Source organism: Balaenoptera borealis (assembly GCF_965194805.1).
Source record: "Balaenoptera borealis genome assembly, chromosome: 5".
Taxonomy (NCBI): domain Eukaryota; kingdom Metazoa; phylum Chordata; class Mammalia; order Artiodactyla; family Balaenopteridae; genus Balaenoptera; species Balaenoptera borealis.
In genome coordinates this window covers 39,954,352-39,973,652 of record NC_138862.1, presented here as the reverse complement: position 1 = coordinate 39,973,652, position 19,301 = coordinate 39,954,352, and the positions used below count along the sequence as shown (strand labels likewise).

The 19,301-nt window shown below is 38.2% G+C and overlaps 1 protein-coding gene across 4 annotated transcripts in view; it reads left to right on the top strand.

The window, feature by feature from the left end:
• VGLL3 (vestigial like family member 3) overlaps window positions 1–19,301 on the top strand; it is a 47,806-nt gene that overhangs the window by 16,496 nt on the left and 12,009 nt on the right. For all 4 annotated transcript variants that reach the window (XM_082392445.1, XM_082392447.1, XM_082392444.1 and 1 more), the window contains exon 3: window positions 4,983–5,516. In XM_082392445.1, coding sequence (XP_082248571.1) covers window positions 4,983–5,516 — 534 coding nt within the window. The remainder of the gene's footprint in view (window positions 1–4,982; window positions 5,517–19,301) is intronic.

Below are 19,301 nucleotides of genomic sequence, written 5' to 3'. Positions count from 1 at the left end.
TCTGCATGACTGATCTATATCTGTCTTCTTGGAGCAACATTCTCATAAGAAAGCCCTCTCAAAATGAGCATTAAACTTAGCAAAGAGGAGGAAGGGGAGAGAGGGCCTATCTCCTGGGCCGACTGAGACAGGGACAGAGAGAGTTGGGCGGCATCTCTAAGAGGCACTGGAAGTAATCGCTGCTGGGAAGCTTAGAACAAACACGTGGGAGGAAATTGAGGCCTGGTTTATCTCATTGTCCTGCCTCCAAGGAGTAGGGCATCTGACAGCACCCCTTGAAACTCTCACTTTAGAGTCACAAGGCCCATTTTTGAGCAACTCTAGAACAAAATACCTGGAGGGCAGTCTTTTGATATAATGGTAATGCTTAATGCCTGAGTGACAGAAAACACTGGAACACGTATCATTTCACCTCTGACCCAATGATTTATTTTTATGGGAAGCAGAACAAGAGGAAGGGAATTAAAATTAGAGCGAGGGCCCTCTAGGTTGAGAATGGAGTAGCATTTTTTTTCACTGAGGTTAATAAAAAGGTAAATATTATCTTTTAACATGGATGTTTCCAATCAGTATTTATTCTAACAATATGTTTTCTGGAGATTTTTAAGATGACTTAAGTTAGAGGTTCTACAACATTTTATGGTCCCATTTTTCCTTTTAATATAGTTTTCATTTCTTTTTCAAAATTAGGTAACAAAATATTTATTTTTTAAAATTATATGTTGAATTTTCTCTTGCATAAAATGTTTGCCCTTAGGTTGTTTTTCAGAGACATTGAAGTTTAATGTAAAAAGTATCCCAGCTACTGTGAAATTGAAAGAACCACTTGATGTTCCATGTTAAAGTCTTTTATGTCTCTAAGACATATTTCTGCTAAAAACCATACCAGTGAGATTACTGGGTATGCTTTGGGTGGGTTGTATGGGACAATTTCTTTTTTTCTTTTTCTTTTTTTGTTGTTGTTTAGAAATAAGGGTGTGTATGCATGTGTAATATTCTTTAATCCCAAATGTAAACTGAACCAAAGTATATTTAGACTTTTTGTACATGTTAGACTCAGTGTTAATGTCATCCAAATATCCAGTATCATTGAGCCCAAAGTCACCACAGAGTGTGAATATCGCATAGTTCTGAATTGCTAAAAAGTAATATTGCATGGAAATAGCGTGTGCAGTTTTTCATAAGCTTTTTCATCCAAAAAATGTGGCTGTGATTAAATACTTGTAAGCAAAGAGTCCTGTAATGAAAAAATTTACACACATATGAAATAAGCACACTGATTCCCAGGCATGAAACAAAGAATATCATCTGTTTCTTTGTATCAAGAATTTCTTTTTTAACAATCAAGATACCAGATAGTGGTTTTGAAATGTACACTTGTCCATAAACATATTCTGTTCAATATAGTTTCATTTACTTGTAGACTGCAACATTATTTTTGAAAAGGGCTGCATAGATCTCTGCAAACTTTATGTTAATCTCAGGAGACATACCGACTGGGAAAATATTAAGTTGCTTCTAATTTGATTTTTCCCTGGGGCATTTTAAAGCTTTGTTCAGCCTCTATGGGGTGCATTTTTTAGAATAGATTTCTACTTTCAATGCTAATGTGTTCACTAATCACAATACAATATGTCATAAGTAGGATAATATTTTTGGTAAGGAATTTTTTCATTATTCATATTTCTGCACGCATATCCAAAATGCGTAAGCATCTGTAAAATAAAATTAGGTCCGTGGACATACAAATGGAAAGAAACAAAAGGAAAGCATCCAGGGAAATGACATATACTCTCTGTACTTTTGACATTTTAATGGGGGATATTAATAAAGAGAACTCTCTGTCTCTGGCACACACCTGTGGGTTGAGTTCAGCTGTTTTTATAATGGGATTCTGGCCCCGCAAGAGATACAAATTATGAGCAGAATGAAGGGTTTGCCACCAAAGATTGGATCTGTGAGAACAAAGGAGCAGATTGGTGGTGGCAAAGCTGCACTGTATAACATAAGGAGCCTCTATAAACTCTTTGTATGAGTTTTAAACTTTAAACGTTAACAGCTTTCTACTGTGGGTATGATAGAAATATTCTACGAACGGCCATCATTTAAGGCAAATTGAATTTTCTTCCTACAGCTTACACAATTTTCCTTCTTGTCATTAGCAGCCACGTTTCATATGTCAAAGGAAGACCATTCTTAAATAGAACATATTTGCCTCAACGCCAGTAAGTGACTTTAAGTGCTATTTTCTGATAGATTGTGATTGTGACAAAACTAAGCCATTCAAGTAAAAGTTTGCCAGGACTATTGGAAGGTTGGAAGAATAGTTTGTCCTTTCATCCTTTGCCTCTTGAAGACATCATCGCTTAGATTTCCTCAAGGGTTTTGAGATCCATGGAGATCCTGAGCAGGGGGTGGGAGGAAACTTGAATTGAGACACTGAATAGCTATCTGTCTACGGATGGGGTGGCTGATAGCTCTGCTGTAGGGCTGATGGGGAGAGAGAGGAAAAGCTCGCAGTGCTAGTGCCACAGCCTTTAGGGAAGCTAGAGAAAGGAAATGTTTGAACAACCCGGTGATAATCGTAATTACGTTCATCAAATTACATATGTAGGGGTTGAGTCAAGTTATATAAGCTTTCCCTGAGGCAAGAAAACTATGTCCTGGAAGTTTATGACGTGAGAACGTGAACATGTCAGACTTCTGAATACTTTTATTTCACAGTACTTCTTAGGATATCTTTCATTCCATGGAAAGATCTAGCAAGGTTCTTTTGTGTGGAACCCAGTATAAAAATACTATTTTACTGTACTCGCATGACTAATGTACTAAGCAACCTTATCGTTATCTGTAGATACAAATACTCTATAGGACATGTCACAGAATGGTTAGAAGCATGGGGCCAGAAGATATTTGGAATTAAATGAGCTCAAATGCCTCATATTTGATTGGAAGACACTGAGCCACAGAGAGGCCAACAGATCATTTGGGGTCCTACAATGAGACAGGGTAATTGCTGGGTGTCAGCTTTCTGGCTGAGCCCCCCAGACTCCCAGGCCAGTGCTTGCTTAGTTACCCTGCACTGGAGGCACCCGGCTCTCACTGGAGGTATCGAGCTTTCTAAACACAGTTCTGACTGTAACGCTCCCTAGATTAAAACCCTTTTAAGCTCACTGGATCTCCTCAGGACAGCGCCCACACTTAGTGCGTGGCTCATAAAACCATACCCATGTGGGTCTTTCTTAGACCATAGTCTGTTTGCCACCATCTGCCCACTGAACTCTTTCTTGTCCATCAAATGCTATTTGTGTGTGTATGTGTAATTTTTGGCCTTTTTTTCACATACTTTTGCATTAGCCTAAAACAGCAGTCCCCAACCTTTATGGCACCTGGGACCTGTTTCGTGGAAGACAATTTTTCTACAGAGGAGGTGGGTGGGGGGAAGGGTTTCGGGATGATCCAAGTGCATTACATTTATTGTGCACTTTATTTCTATTATTATTACATTGTAATATATAATGAAATAATTATACAACTCACCATAATGCTGACAGGGGGCGGAGCTCAGGCAGTAATGCAAATGATAGGCAGCAGCTGTAAATACAGAGGAAGCTTCGTTGGCTCTCTCGCTGCTCACCTCCTGCTGTGTGGCCTGGTTCCGAACAGGCCACGGACCACTACCGGCCCATGGCCCGGGGTGACCCCTGGCCTAAAACACTCTTCCCTACCTCTTCACAAGGCTAGCCCTCCTGACCCTTTCTATTTGGCTATTACTTTCTTAGGCAGCTTTAGTGCCCTCTCCCTGTATTTCCCCTTATGAGAGCACAAACCAAGTTACATTGCTCATGTCTATTTACTTATCTGTCCCCTGCCAGATTGTGATTAAAGGTGATATCTGTCCGGTCATCCCTAGTCACCCCATGTTTCACACATAGTAGGTCGTCTATATAAATATGTCAAGACCATTGAGTGGAGAAATTGAATTGAAGCAAAGTCGAGGACGGTTCTCCCTCTTGCTTATTCATCTCCAAATGCTATTCTCTGATATCATTTCCCCTTCCCTAAACATCTCCTCAAATCCGTTACCCCAGTTGAATCTCCTCCACTCATGATTTCCACAGAATCTTCACCAAATTCTAGATGTTCAGCTTATACTTACAAGTGTGCTGTCCTGTGGCACAGGTATGGTGAGAGCCAGCCATCCAGGCAGGCTACCTGTCTTCAAAGCCCAGTCTCCCACTTGCCAGCTGTGACTCTTGAGCTTCTTCCCTGCCTCAGTTTCCACATCTCTAAAATGGGGATAATAACAGTAACTACCTCATAGGGTTGGAGTGAGGATCCAGTGAGATCAAATCCATGCAAAGCTCCTGGCCTAGTATTGGGCATTTGGTCACTGACACTAAATGTGAACTATTATTATTTTCAGTTTAGAAACTCCCAGACCTGTACAGAAAAAATAAGCTTGGAACATACTCTTCTTGATGGAAAATGGGGGTTGGCAAGCATCATTGTGATCTTACTTCCATCTGTTACTTTCAGCATTAAAATGGTTAGTTTGGGTGAAAATTGTATTTTCCTTTAAAAGAAACTGGTAAACATCATCGTTTCCAACCTACCTGAATCACGTCTATGGCATAAGCTTTTCTTACCTGAGACTTGTATACCTGTGACCTCTGCTGAGACTTGATGGCAGCAAGACACGCAGGAGGAAATGAAGCTTTCCAGTCCCAGACTTGCCGACCTCAGCCTAGACTGTGACAGCCTAAGCTAAGCAAACAAAGCAGGGGACTCGTTCAGCACCTGGACCCCTGAGCACTGACTTGGCATGGCAACTCAGAGGCTTACCTGGTATCTATTCACCTCTGTGTGGGGAGAAAAAGAGTGTATACTAATTAGCCTGCTTGTAAAATATTGGACGAGTAGAGGCAAGTCTATCCCAGAACTGAATCTTATGTAAATAATGTATTTTTCTGTCTTCTCAGACAGCTCAGCTCTCTCAAGCCAGCGGAGTAGTTTCCCGACTTCCTTTTGGACCAGCTCTTACCAGCCCCCATCTGCACCCTGTTTGGGGGGAGTTCATCCTGACTTCCAGGTCACTGCACCCCCTGGCACCTTTACTGCCGCTGACCCCAGCCCCTGGTCAGGACATGGGCTGCATCAGACTGGCCCCGCCCCTCCCCCTCCCGTGTCCGAGTCCTGGCACTACCCTTTGGCATCTCAGGTGAGCCCGTCCTACAGCCACATGCATGACATGTACATGCGGCATCACCACCCCCACATGCACCACCGCCACCACCACCACCACCACCACCATCACCACCACCCTTCTGCTGGCTCTGCCCTGGATCCATCCTACGGGCCCCTGCTGATGCCGTCTGTGCGTGCGGCCAGGATTCCCGCTCCCCCGTGTGACATCACAAAAACAGATCCGACTACAGTCACCACTGCTACCTCAGCGTGGGCCGGAGCCTTTCACGGAACCGTGGACTTAGTGCCAAGTGTGGGGTTTGATACAGGTGAGCCCGGCAATTTCCTCCTTTCCATAAAAGAAGAAAAATTAATGAAATAAATACAGAAAAATGGAGGATGTTTTAAATACCTGGAAAACTTTTTTTCTCTTCCATGGAAAGTTCCGCTGTGCCCATATGTTTATAGAACTAACCATTTTTCAAGAATTCCTGCATTCCTGCAGAAACTGGTATGACTGCGTGAGAGAGGTCTCAGAACTTTTCTCCCATTTCTTAAGCTAGTAATCTGTTTCTTTGAACTGGAATCTCTGGCACCTTATATTTACAAAGATTTAAACACATTCTTTAAATCTCCCGTGTCTCTGTGCTCTCTACCAGTGATGTGTAATGCCTAACAGAATTCAGAAATAGAATGTTTCAGTAATTTTTCCTTCTCCCTTTTTTGTCAGGTCTTATTTATTATTTATAAACCAAACTGCTTTCTGGAATATAATCCATGTAATATAATCATGGTCTTTAAAAAGAATTATGGAACGTATTTTAAAGGAATGGATTTCTCTTCCCTTTCTTCCCCTTCCCTTCCTTTCCCTTCATTTGCCTTTTGTTATTTTCCTCCTCCCTCCCTTCTTTCCTTCTTTCCTTCCTTCTGTCCTTCCTCTTCCTCCTTATTCTCCTTCCTTTCTGTTCCTCTCCCTCTCTCTCTCTTGTTTTAAAGCATCAGACTTGAGATTACTCTAACGTCTATGTTCAACAGATTTAGAAAAAAATTGGTAAGGGAAATATTTCTTCACAGAGCATTCAGCTCCTCTCTGGAATTCACTAGTTCCGAGGGTCATGGTGTTAAATGTTTGAGCTTGATTTTTGGACCAAATTACTCATATTAATAGCGTTAATAGTTCTGAGTTCACAAAATCACAAGCATCACAGGAAAATCAGGTAGAAGACAAATCAGGTCAGTGATTATATCCCCAGAATCTACGTTCCAATGGCAGCCACCTGCACCTCCAATCCCAGGTTCTTTTCCTGGAACACGTTGCAACAAATTAGAATTTTCTTCCCAGAAGTTTAAGGAAACGCACTCTTTTCTTTTTTATAAATTTTAATTCTTTATTTTTTCCTGTGATGAGAAAACTCACTCTTTTCATAGTTTTTCTTAGTTTTATTCTTAGTGTGCAAGATCTTTCATCTGAATGTTGGGTCACAGCAGAGAAATCCCCAGAGTAATAAATGCTGAGCATCAAGTTGCGTTCACCCTGACATAAGTGAGACATTCTTATCTTGGTTAACTGGTTCTCTGCTGAGCTTTCCAGTGTTGGTCATTGCCTAACCTTACCCATTTCAGCTTCCTACTCAGCCTCTGGGTTCAAGCTGCTTTTCTAAACTCTCCGGGGACTTGGTTCTCCCTCTCTAAGAGAAGAGAATATGATGGGGCTAACCACCACAGGCTTCCCTCCTTCCTTTGCCACATACTAACAGTATGAAGGTGACTCTTGAGTTGTTTGATGCCTGGGGTCAAATCTAATGAGAGCCCCAGTTTGGTAGCTGCCATCATTGGCAGCCAGTCTCTGCAGGCTCTCGCTTTCCGGGTACCTGCGTGGCCAGAGTTAACAATGCTCTTAGCAGGAAAGTGGAACATTCTCTTCTTAGTTTGGGCTGCTTCAACAGGATACCATACACTGGGTGGGCTAAACAACAAACATTTAGTTCTCACAGTTCTGGAGCCTGGGAAATCCAAGACCAAGGTGCCAACACATTCAATGTCTGGTGCGGGCCCGCTTCCTGTTGCATACATACTGTCTTTTCAGTGTGTCCTCACTTGGTGGAAGGGACAAGAGAGTTCTCTGGGATCTCATTTATGAGGGCACTAATCCCATTCATGAGGGCTCCACCCCGTGACTTAATTGCCTCCCAAAGGCCTCACCTCTTAATACCATCACATTGGGGGTTAGGATCTAACATGAACTTTGCGGGGACACAAACATTCAGTCTATAGCATCTAACCTTTGCATTTTATAACATAAAGGGGAAGGTGGATGTGATTGCCTTTGCTCCCTGTTTCTCTCTGTCACTTATTACCTACTTTTGTACTTGTTAATTTTGGTGTGACCCCGATTCACTGACTTGTTTAGAATTTTGGCTTGAAATAATCTCTTTGGAATGAAAAGTCATCCTCCTACCTTTTGGAAGTAGAAGAGGGGATTTTTGTTCTCTCTGAAGAATCTAGAGAGCACCCATATGGGTATATTATATAATAGTTCTTAATACTTACTGAGCTATGAATTAATATGTATTGAATACCCACTATATAAGGTATTGCCAGAGATACTTCATATGTATTTTTGCTTTTAATCCTTAAACCAAATCTGAGATGGATCTTCTCTGATTCAGTTACTGATAAGGACACAGCTCAGTTTTCCTATTTGAAAACTGCTTCCTAAATCACAAATGCTCAAGGTGGATTTGAACTAAGACCTGCCCCAATCTAAAGAGTTGCTGGGGTAGCATCTCCCTGTTTATATAGGTAAAAGAGACTATTAATTAAAACTGTTAAATTAGACTGTAAATGGTTAATATTGAGGAATGAAGGTTTACCTTTTGGATGTATGTAGTGCTCCTCTTTGTCAGTGTGGGTTTAGGATGATGATCATCATTCTTTCCTGTCCCATAGTTTTAACCCAACTGAACAAACAAAGACAAAGGAATCAAGCAGATAAAGATCAAATCATTAGCATAATTATTGATCAGGCCAAATTGGAGATCTTAGATTAGGCTTACTACCATAATTTAACTTCCTGGAATCCTCAGCTAATTTTAGATTTTGGGAGATCCAATCCTAGGGAAAATCTAGTCTTCAGAGAAGATTCCCATAGACATCTTCCTTGTCACAACAGTTTAGAGCCTCGTTACTGTGAAAAGAGATGATGGTTGGTCAGATTTGCCTCAGAAAAGCATAGTCTGAGGCATGACTTACCTTACAAAGGTAGCAGGAGGAGCATGCACCTCCCTGCATGGGGGTGGCCCCAAAAAGAGAGAGTTGAAGGGGCTAAGCTACAGGGACTCATTTTCCTCTCCTATTCTCAGGCATCTTATCAAATATCACATCTCTCTTCCTTTAGGAAGAGTTAGTTGGGAGTGTTTTAGGTCGGTTTCCCCAAGAAACAGACTCTCTGATGCAGTTTTGGTTGTAGGAAATTTATGCAGTAATGTTCTCAGCGCAACATCTTTGTGCAATGAGAGAAGAATTGAACAGGAGAAGTCTCACAATGAATAAGTTCAACTGAACCTCAGTGGATTCTACAGGGAGCTCTAGATCTGGGATGGCCTTTTATAATTGTCTTGCCTTAAGTCAAGGTGGATGGGCTTTTATATTCCCACACTGATCAGTTACTGGATGGATTTGCCCCTGGACAAAAGGTCATGACATTAGGCAAGGTAGCCTTGTTCAGCTGAAAACAATTCCCAAAGCGAAACAACTGAAGGTCATGAGCTGCCAACAACAGGAGAATGAATATCTCAACACAGAATAGTGAGGGACCTGACAGCCCACCACAGTATCCACTACAGAGGGACAACAAAAGAGCGGCAGCTACTCTTCCACTTTTCTAACTACTTGTAAAAGAAGTTTCTGTGTAATAGGCCCAAGCAGGGAAGGTAAGATTGTTGAGAAGAATGAGAGATGAGTCCCTCTATGTAATCTGTGCAAAGCTGACCTGACCGTGCAGCCCAAAACAGCTCAGAACTCAACATCTTTGTTAGGTGACTATTGAGCAACTGTGAAAAGAGCCTGCATTCAGGTGAGACAGGCACGAAACTTCCCAAAGACCAGGTACTTAGGCCACCAAAATATAAGTCGTTTTCACATTAGGAGGTAAATAAATTAATCCAACCATTTGGAGAGAAATTTGATAAAGAATATGCCCTTTTCATCAATAGGGGGAAGATTTAATACTTTCAGGTGCATTTTAATTTTGCAGCCATTTAATGAAATTAAGAAGTCTGGGAGGTTGAACATGATATAATGTTTAGTGACCTAAGTTTTAGAGTATCTTGTATGGTATAATCCAAGGGTCAGTGAAATTTTTCTGTAAATGGCCTGATAGGAATATTTAATGCTTTGCGGGGGTCACACTGTCTGTTGCCACCTCTCAACTCTGCTTTTGTAGTGTAGAAGCCCATCACAGACAAAAAAATAAATGAGCTGGCGGTGTCCCAGTAAAATTTCTATTGATACTAAAATTTGAATTTTATATGCTTTTTGTGTGTCATGAAATGATACTCTTCTTTTTTCATTCCTTCTTTCTCAACCATTTAAAAATATAAAATCCATTCTTCCATTCTTAGCTCATGGATTATGTATAAACAGATGGTGGGCCTGATTTGGTCTATGGGCTATAGTTTGCTGACCTCTAGTATGTATAGTCCCATGTACTTGTTATCTATCGACACACATACATATGCATGTGTGTGCCTAGAAGTATATACCCCAATTTTTAATGGTCATTGCTCCTAGTAATTAGTGTGCAATGTGAGCTTTGAAGCTAGACTGCCTGGTTTTGTAAGCCCAGCTCTGTCCCTTCCTAGCTACAGGGCTTTGGGCAAATTTTTTAACCTGCTTGATGCCTCAACTTCCTTATCTTTAAAAGATGTTTCATTGGGTGGTTTCAAGGATTAAATGAGTTAATGAAGTAAAACATTTACAGATGTGCCCTGCACGTAGTAGGTACACTATAAATTCTGGCTACATAAGGGAAAGTGATCATACCTTCACTCATTTTAGCTTTAAAAAATTTATTATTGAACAATATTTCACATATCATACACTTCAGCATTTGAAAGCATACAATTCAGTGGGTTTTAGTATGTTGACAATGTTCTACAACCATCTCCACTGTCTAGTATAGAGCATTCCCATCACCTCCACAAGAAATTCCATACTTCCTCCTTCCACTATTACCTGGCAACCACTAATCTACTTTCTGCCTCTATGGATTTTCCTACTGTGGACATTTCATATAAATAGAGTCATACAGTATGTGACCTTTTGTGTCTGCCTTCTTTCTCTTGGCCTATGTTTTCAAGATTCATCCATACAGGATGTATCAGAACTTCATTCCTTTTTAGGGTGGATACTATTCCATTGTATGAATGTACCACACTTTGTTTATTCATTCATTCAGTATTTGGTTTGTTTCTACATTTTGGCTAATAAGCATAATGTAATGAACACTCATATACAAGTTTGTGGGTGAACACTCATATACAAGTTTGTGAGTGAACATATGTTTTCAGTTCTCTTGGCTAGTACCTAGTAGAACTATGGGGTTGAGAGAACCTCACTTTTTATTTTATATACCTCTCTATTTCTTGAAAATATTTCAAAGAGCATTTACTATAGCCATAATTTATTTTTAAATTTAATTACAGAGTATCGTAATACAGTAATAGAAAAGAGTTCTGGGGTTTGGTAGACAAAATTCTTCTACAAGCATGAGGAGAGATGGTCCATCTTTTCTGAAGGGCCCAAGCTAGGGTGAGGAGAGTGAGGTGCCTCAACTCAAAATTTAAAGAGATACTCACTTTCCAAGACGTGCAAGTACATACCTCCTTAAATTTTGCCTCACCCTGCCCTGGCCCTACTTTCCTGCCTTGCCTGATTTGCTGTCACTTATTGCTCCCTCTGTTGAATGGATACTTCATATACATCACTCAGAATGATCAGTGTGTTGATATGATTGTAGGGCATCTGTATCTGCCCTCCTTGTGCAAAATACCCATCTTTACCAAAAGGCTGTTATTAAAATCCCACATAACACTTTCCCCTTTCCTTTAGCAGTCTCAAAACTGGGTTTTATTGCTTCCATGGGAACAATAGTTCCTGAATGTGATAAGAGGGGCTTAATTGAAAAACAGAAAGGTCTATGGTGAAATGAATCTGTTAACATTGCCTGCTACATACATCTCTTTGAGATCAGAATTCACTTTAGCGTATAAAAGACTATTATGCATTCTTTAGTAAAGAAACATCTTAAATTTTGCTTAATAAGAAATTTTCCAATCTGATTTTCTTTGGGGCACATTTTGTTTTTAGCATACTTATTAACTTCTCATGGAATGCTCTTTGGGAAATGCTGTTTCCTTTTTTCCATCATAAAAGCCATGTAGCTTTCAACTTCCATCAGAAACTTTCACCTAACATTTAGCTGCTGTGAAGAGGTATAGTTTAGGAAGGACAGGTGGGGCTGAAGGTAATACCTAGGAGGGTAAGCTGAAAAAGGGAAGACCCAGGATATGGCAGATTAATTTCAGTAATCTCAGAGTACTGTATGGGGCCACTTTGTGTGTTAGGGAGAGGAGAGTTAAATGTGGAAATATTTGTGATTGTGATACAATATATTATTAGATATGCATATATGAATGCAAGAATATGTTTCTTCTTATCATGCTCAGATTTTTTCATGATGACATTAAGTAAATTCTGAACTACAATTTCATCTGTCAGTGGCCATAACCAAAAATAAATGCATCTTATGGAAATGTTGTCATTCTTATTTCCTGTTATTACCAATAATTTACCTAATGTAAGACATAAAATGTTGTATATTCCAGCCAGTTTGAATTAATTTTTCAAGTAAAGATTTGTTAATGAGGTCTTGTTATTGAATTACAAAGTTGACTTTATAAGTTCTACTTCATCCACTGTATTTAAATTTACAGAAAGGAAAAAGAGTCATGATTTGTGGTATGACTTTTTTTCTATAAACACAAGCTGCTCATAGCTTGAGCTTGCTTTCATCTCTAGATTCACAGATATATTTTTCTTAGGCTCCCTCAAGTTATTTTAACTCGAATTTTGTTATAAATTTATCTTTTTTTTTACTTTGAGAAATGTTACAATAACTCAATATAAAATATACATAAACAACTTAGAGTTGAGGTGTACATATTCTTTTTGACAAGATACACTTAGGTTAGCCTAAAATTAAAAAATAAAACGATATTCAACAATATTCTGTGCTATATCACAGGTTTAAGAAATCTGGAGCTAAAAGAGCATTTACATATATTGATGTACCTTCTGGTTTCTCAAACATTTTATCATATAAGCATTAACCATACATTTGTATAAGTAGTAGATTCAATGAGTGAATCATTATGTGATTCCGCCCCAAAGTGTGATTATAGCCAGATATCAAACATTCACCTCTCATTGATGAACATACCTTCAGATATTGAGTGAAATCAAGATTATATATCAAAGAATAGGACATCAGTTCCTATGAGACAGAGAAAAACTGTAACTATAATAATCAATAGATCTAAAAATGCAGGTTTGTGAAATTTTCCATAAGTACAGGAAGCTATGTTTCTAGTATTCTCTCAAATGTTGAGGCATATACCAAATTATTTCTGAAGAGACTTTTATACCAATGGGCTTGATTAACCTGCAAATAGAAATACTCTGTTAAGAAACCTGGAAAAAATATTTTTGAGCTCTTAAATTTTGATAGTGAACACGGAACACTGGGCAACAATAGGGAAGTTAGGAGTTCACAAACGTCCTTCTTTTATTTTTTTCTTCATAGACACTATGTGTCTGATAATATCATAAAAGTAGAATCACCTTAGATGGTTTTCTGAATTTTTTATGATATAAGGCCTATAAACTATATATATATATTTATATATGTGTAAATGTTTATACATATATGCACTTATATATGTATAAATATATGTGTTCATAGTTCTACATATATATTTATAGTTTTATATATATATATGTGTATATATATATATGTATATATATATATACATATATATATATATATAAATCTGGTTTAATCTGAATCTTCTAATCTGAATATTTTGTGAGAGACGTCTTTCATAAATGACCAAAAATGCATTTTAATGCAATCTAAGTTATAATTACTATTGCTCAAAATTATTATACAGTGTTCCCTTTGAAATAAGCTAATTAAACTACTTCATTGGTTAAGATCAGTCTTGCTTAATACTATATGGATGCTTTACATTGAAATCCATTAGAAATATAAATATCTTTGTTTTATCAAATATAGGAAGTAAAAGAGCCGGGTAAAAATAGCTCACATACTAGAGCAGCAAATGGAGAAGCACTTTCTCTCCATGAAAGAGAAATGGATATAAAGTTACCACTTGCTTTTCCATCCAGCCTGTAAGTTACCATCTCTCCAGATCACCTCTCAAGACCCATGCTTCCTTGTAGGTGGTCTGGTGCTGACAAGCTTTTATTTGGAATATTAAGGGTATCAAAATCATGGAGCTTTGCATCCAGTAACTTCTTGGAAATCATTTCTCTCTCTAAACATATACATTTACAATAAAAGACCAAAGGAAACCAAGTTACCAACCTAAGACATTTGAATATTTACCTGATAGCCTAGTGCCCCAATTCCAGGCCTTATAATGAAAGAGAAATATGCTAAATTTGGAGAGAGATCATTGAGAGCCACAGTAATAATTAACAGGACAGTATGAGCTCTAAAAAATATTAAAACACCAAGATATTTTTCAGCATAGAGAAGAGAAGGCATCAAAGCAACACATACGATAGGAGCTCAACTACAAGCAGTTTCTCTCTTTTCCATTTCACCGCTTCTTTGGAACATATATACTAGTCATTTAATATATATAGGAAGGTTATGGGGTTGGTGATTCATTGAAGTCTTTCCTGACGTTATTAATGATTTTTATAAATGAAGAAGTTAAGGAATTTTATTTAATAATGTCATAAAATAGAATAGACACAGAAGCTTACTTCTAATCATTTGATTTCAGCAGGGAGACACATTAAATGGCATTTTAATAGAGAAGCCATCCCTAGGACTATGTGATTTTTCAATGACAGTCACGCTGGTCGATAGAGATTTATAGATTTCTGGATACTTACCTTGAGGGCAATATCTCAATTAGAATAGTTAAAATGTCACAAAGAAATAGTTGTGGGTTAAAAAAAATACTAGGAAGAATGTTTATAAAGTGATACTTCCTGTGGACTCTTTTTTTTTTTTTTACTGTTTATTATGATTTGGTGACAGTAAAGACTTTAGTAATTAACAACTGATTGCTTCACACTTTCTGTAATCCTTTTTCTTTTTCTTTGGCCTATGGCATAAGTCTATTTTCCACTGAGAGGGAAAAAAAAGAAAAAAAAACAAAGGTATGTTACAGTATTTACACACTCTTGAATGGTGTTAGTTGTATAAGGCACATGTCCAGAATGACAGTTTCGTGACCAGAAGGGTAATGGAAACCATCTTCGAGATGCATGCAAAAGGCCAGGAGATCCCAGCCAGAGAGTGAGATCTGCATGAAAAGTAGCAGGATGGTAAATCAGAGGGAGAAATGCATTCCAGAGCACTGCTGTCAGTTTTGAGTATCCAGGGCTGGATTCTGCAGGACCTTAATGAAACTCCTCGGCTCTCCCAGGGCCATGTAGATCTTGCCCATGCTCTCTCCCAGCCCTTCATCCTTAGAATGGTGCCATAATGTCACAATACCCGAAACCTGGGGATTTCTTCCCACAGATCCTCCTCCGACCTTATAGGACAAATGCAGAAGCCTTCTGAGAGGATTCTGAATGTTTTAGGATGCATTTGCCTAATAATACAAATAATTGCCTGTGTGATATGTGTGTGTGAATCCTTGTGAAAGACATCTTGGTTAAGGGAAAATGCTATTTTTCATACATTGCTGGTAGAAAATTAAAGAATTGTAGGCTTTTTAAAAAAGTGAACTAGAAAATGTATTACAGTTAAAAATTCTCATAACCTTTGGCACAGTATTCTTCCTCTTGTGAGTCTATGCCACACAAATACAAGCAGCAGCATATGAGGATAGAGGTACAAAAATGTGTATTGTGACAATATTCATAGTAGCAAAAAAGTGGAATCAAGTGACTGCCATCAAGAAGGTAATCTATGAATGAAGTATGTTTTGTGTGGTATTGCTGACTGAAACAAAAAAAAAAAGATGAAGAAGTGCCTATAGATGCCCTTTTTGTAAAAAATGGATGGCAAGAAATCCTGCATATGTGTACATGTACTTACAATTCAATGAAAGAAGAGAAGACTAGTTTGCCAATTTGTGTTTCCTTTTGGGGCTGAAGGTATTGGGGTCACTAATATGAGTTTAAGGAGGAGAGAATAAGAGAAAAAATATGTATGTATGTATGTATGTGCATATATGTGTGTAAGAGAAAGAGACAAGGAAAAAGAGAGGAGAAAGATTGATTTTATCAATAATTTACTCTTTCCCCCAAACTTAGGGGCTCATAAAATGATGGTAAATACAGGAACATTAATCTTTGCAGAGATGTTTATGGAAAAAGCAGAGGGCCAAAAAATAGAGTCCAGGACCCGTATCTTCACGTAGCTATATTATGCTGAGCAAGTCTCACAACTTCTCCACTCCTCTTCCTTAGATGCAAAATGGAGATGATACTCCCTACTCTGGCACAACTAGGAGATTCCAATGAACTAATGAACGTGGTTGTGTTTTCTAGATGGTGACACATGGTGCAGAGCTAAAGCTCTCATTATTCTTAATAAATATGGTGCATTTCAAACAGAAAAAGTCACACTGGAGACGTGAAGCATCATGCATAATTGAGATGCAAACTTTAAATACCTCTATCACTTCCTGACTATTTCTAATTTCATTTGTTTCTGTTCTTGAAGAATAGCTGTGATATTTATTGGAGTCAAATTTCGCAGTAGTGGTGTTTGCTGGTATTGGCCATACCTTGAAAACTGGGTGGTTTTGTATTGATTGGGCAGATTATGAGAGAAGGGAGGATAAAGAATCAAGAAGATAAGGATTTGAAGGGTCATCAGAATATACATCTTTGACATTTTTAAACATAGTTTTTCTCCATCTAAACGCTCTACCATGTGGTAGGGGTTACTTAATAAGAACATCCTATCCCATTGTGCTTATGGATGGTTGAGATATTTGTTCTTGACACTCACATAGATCGAAAGGAAATCTTATGTGCAGAATAAGGAAGTTAGACTATGCGTATAATTAGATTCACCAAAGCTCCATTAATACATGCTAATCTTCAAAAGTTGTGAACTAAAAATGGATTCATGTTCCATTCTAGTATTAATTTTGTGAACAAGTTGCTATCAGTAGCTATATAAATTGGGTGGCATCTCTTGCTTTCTGAAATGTTTTCTTAAAAATTGCAAGCAAAATTGGGCAACACCATTATCTTTTGATTATTTTCTTGAAGGAGTTGTCATCAACTGCCTGTCGTTGATTGGGGATGGGGATTGGGGATGTTGTCAGAGTACACAGTGTCTTCCCAAGAGAAGCTTATATGCTTGCCTGAGAGGAGAGCTATAGAAGTTCAATAAACTCATACTTAATTCTAACATGACTCTAATGGAGAACCACTCAAAGCATTAAAAGGCTTGTTTCAGGGGTCAGTGTATTTTGTATCAGCAAATTGTCTTTTCAGTAATGCTTTCCTATTTCCTGTATCACATATAGGCATGCATCTAAAAGAAACAGCTCGAATGAAGAAATCCATTTTAGAACTTGTCCCCAGGCAATTTCACATTGACTTTCAAATAAGCTACAAAGATTCTATACAAAATTTCTATATGGCCTGTGGAATTTACAGATACTTTTTATTCTCTTTCTGGCTGTCTAACTCTTCCCTTATTGTTCTATTTATCAACAATACAAGGTTTCACAAACAGTTGTCTGTGGCCAACATGTTCTGAATTCCTTGGCAAAAAGATGACCAAAAAAAGTCTTGCAAGAGACCGATGAGAAGCAAAATATGCCGTTTTTTGTTTGGTTACAGCCTGATAAACTGGGCATTTAATTTTTGTTGACCACAAGCATGTGTTATAATGGTTATTTTCATAGCTGCCTTGTTTGAGCAGTATCAGGTGACATCTAGCATCTTCACAATCATTGAAGCCCTATTTATGTTTGCTTGGATTGGACAGACGTTTCTGGATAATGTCAGAGAGTGAGCTTGTATTCGTGTCACATAGAAGTGAGATGAAAAATTACTGATGTCAGTGTAGAATTGATCTATATACACCATGTCTCATTCTTACTGAATATTTTCCAATATGTTTTGATTTAATGGGAAGATTGATTACTTAAACTAAATGGGCATAAAAATTACATTGTATTTCTGCAGTTCTGAAGTAAGTTTTAAAATTTTAGAGTTCTTAACTAACTCATAGTTTCAGGTAGAATGTTTGCTGTATTGGTGTTGTGTCCCTAATTAAGGTTTTATGGGTAAGCAGTGGATCCAGATTAGCTCTTCCTTTGGTTGGATTATCTATTTTCTGGATCGTAAAGCTGTCACTGCATAACCTAGAAACCTCTTTAAAGATGCATGTTTGGCTGTATTTGTTATCCAGCAGATGTCTGGATGGTTAGAATCTCTTGAGAGTATTTTAACTTGTGGTTTCAGTTACAATAAGTGATCCAGGCGTTTTTCTGGTCTTGCTCTTCTCCAGTTCTCGGAGAAAGTCTGTAGAAGAAATCACAGAGGGTATTTCATTTCACTCTTCCCCATTCCTTTTTTGCTTTATTCTTTGTCTCTGTCTTCAAAGTTACTTTTTATCTGCTTTGAAATTGAGGTCACTAACTTGGTGAGAGGTGTCTTCATGCCATATTGCACCTCCTGGTCCCCAGCTTCTCTCAGCCAAGAGGTTATCACACTGACACTGACATTTTGAACGTGGTAAATTGCTGCTGTGATCAAAAACTACCTAACTCTGTGATTTATATTATATATTTGTCCAAAAGGTCGGTTTTAGAATGGCTGGTCCAGGTTTGTAATTCCATATTCTTATGCTTAAAGTACTTGCCAATTTCCCTTCCAGCTGGGCATTTAAAGTGCACAAGTCTGAGGTAGTGGATATCGCTAAAGGCAAAGGCTGGAGAGTCTGTGCATGAGTTTGTGGTTTCGGAGGGAGGAGAGGTCTGAGAGGGCAGACAGACTAAGGGGGCTTGCCACCTGGGCCAGGAGCAGTGGGAAACACCTGGGCACTGAACTGCTAGTCACCTGCAATGTTGGCCGCAGGTGTGTGGGTGCCATGCTTCTTACAATAATGCAGTAAATTATGGTCTACCGGTAACGTCAGGTTCAGAGAGCTTTAAAGTTCTTCTACTCCTCTTTTGAATCTGAATTAAAGATATTTCGGCAGGTTCGGACAGTTTTCACCTCATTGTTTCTGACAGTGTGGAGATTTTAAGCCAATTCTAAATGTACCCCGAGAAAATGTCTCTATACACTGAAAACCCTCCCTCTGCTAATCAGTTATTACTCGGTCATAGTTAGGTATCTTTTATTATTGTTTTAGTATGTAAGAGTTGTAATGATAAGTGAATAATTGTAATTTAAGTGTCATAATAAATTTAATCCTTGGTCTGGTTCAAGAATGCATCTTGTTTGTGATGACTTTTAAAAGAATTATTGTCCGAAATTTAAGTACTAAGTATGGAGGTACTTAGTGCTCATCAAATTGGCCAAAAATACAATACATGAGAAAAAATGCTAATATACCTAATATACAAAAAGCATTTAGAGATCAATGAGGAAATTACTTTCTTAAAAGCGTAGAAAATAGGCCAAAGGTAAAACACAGAGGAAGAAATGCCATAATCTCAATAATGTTCAGCTTCATTAATATTGAAAGAAATGTAAATTGAAATGATTAGATACTTTTAATCTATAATAATGATAATAATAGTAAAAATATGAATATTGGTACAAACTTTCTGAAACACACCCCTCACGATGAAATATGTAAGCATAAATGT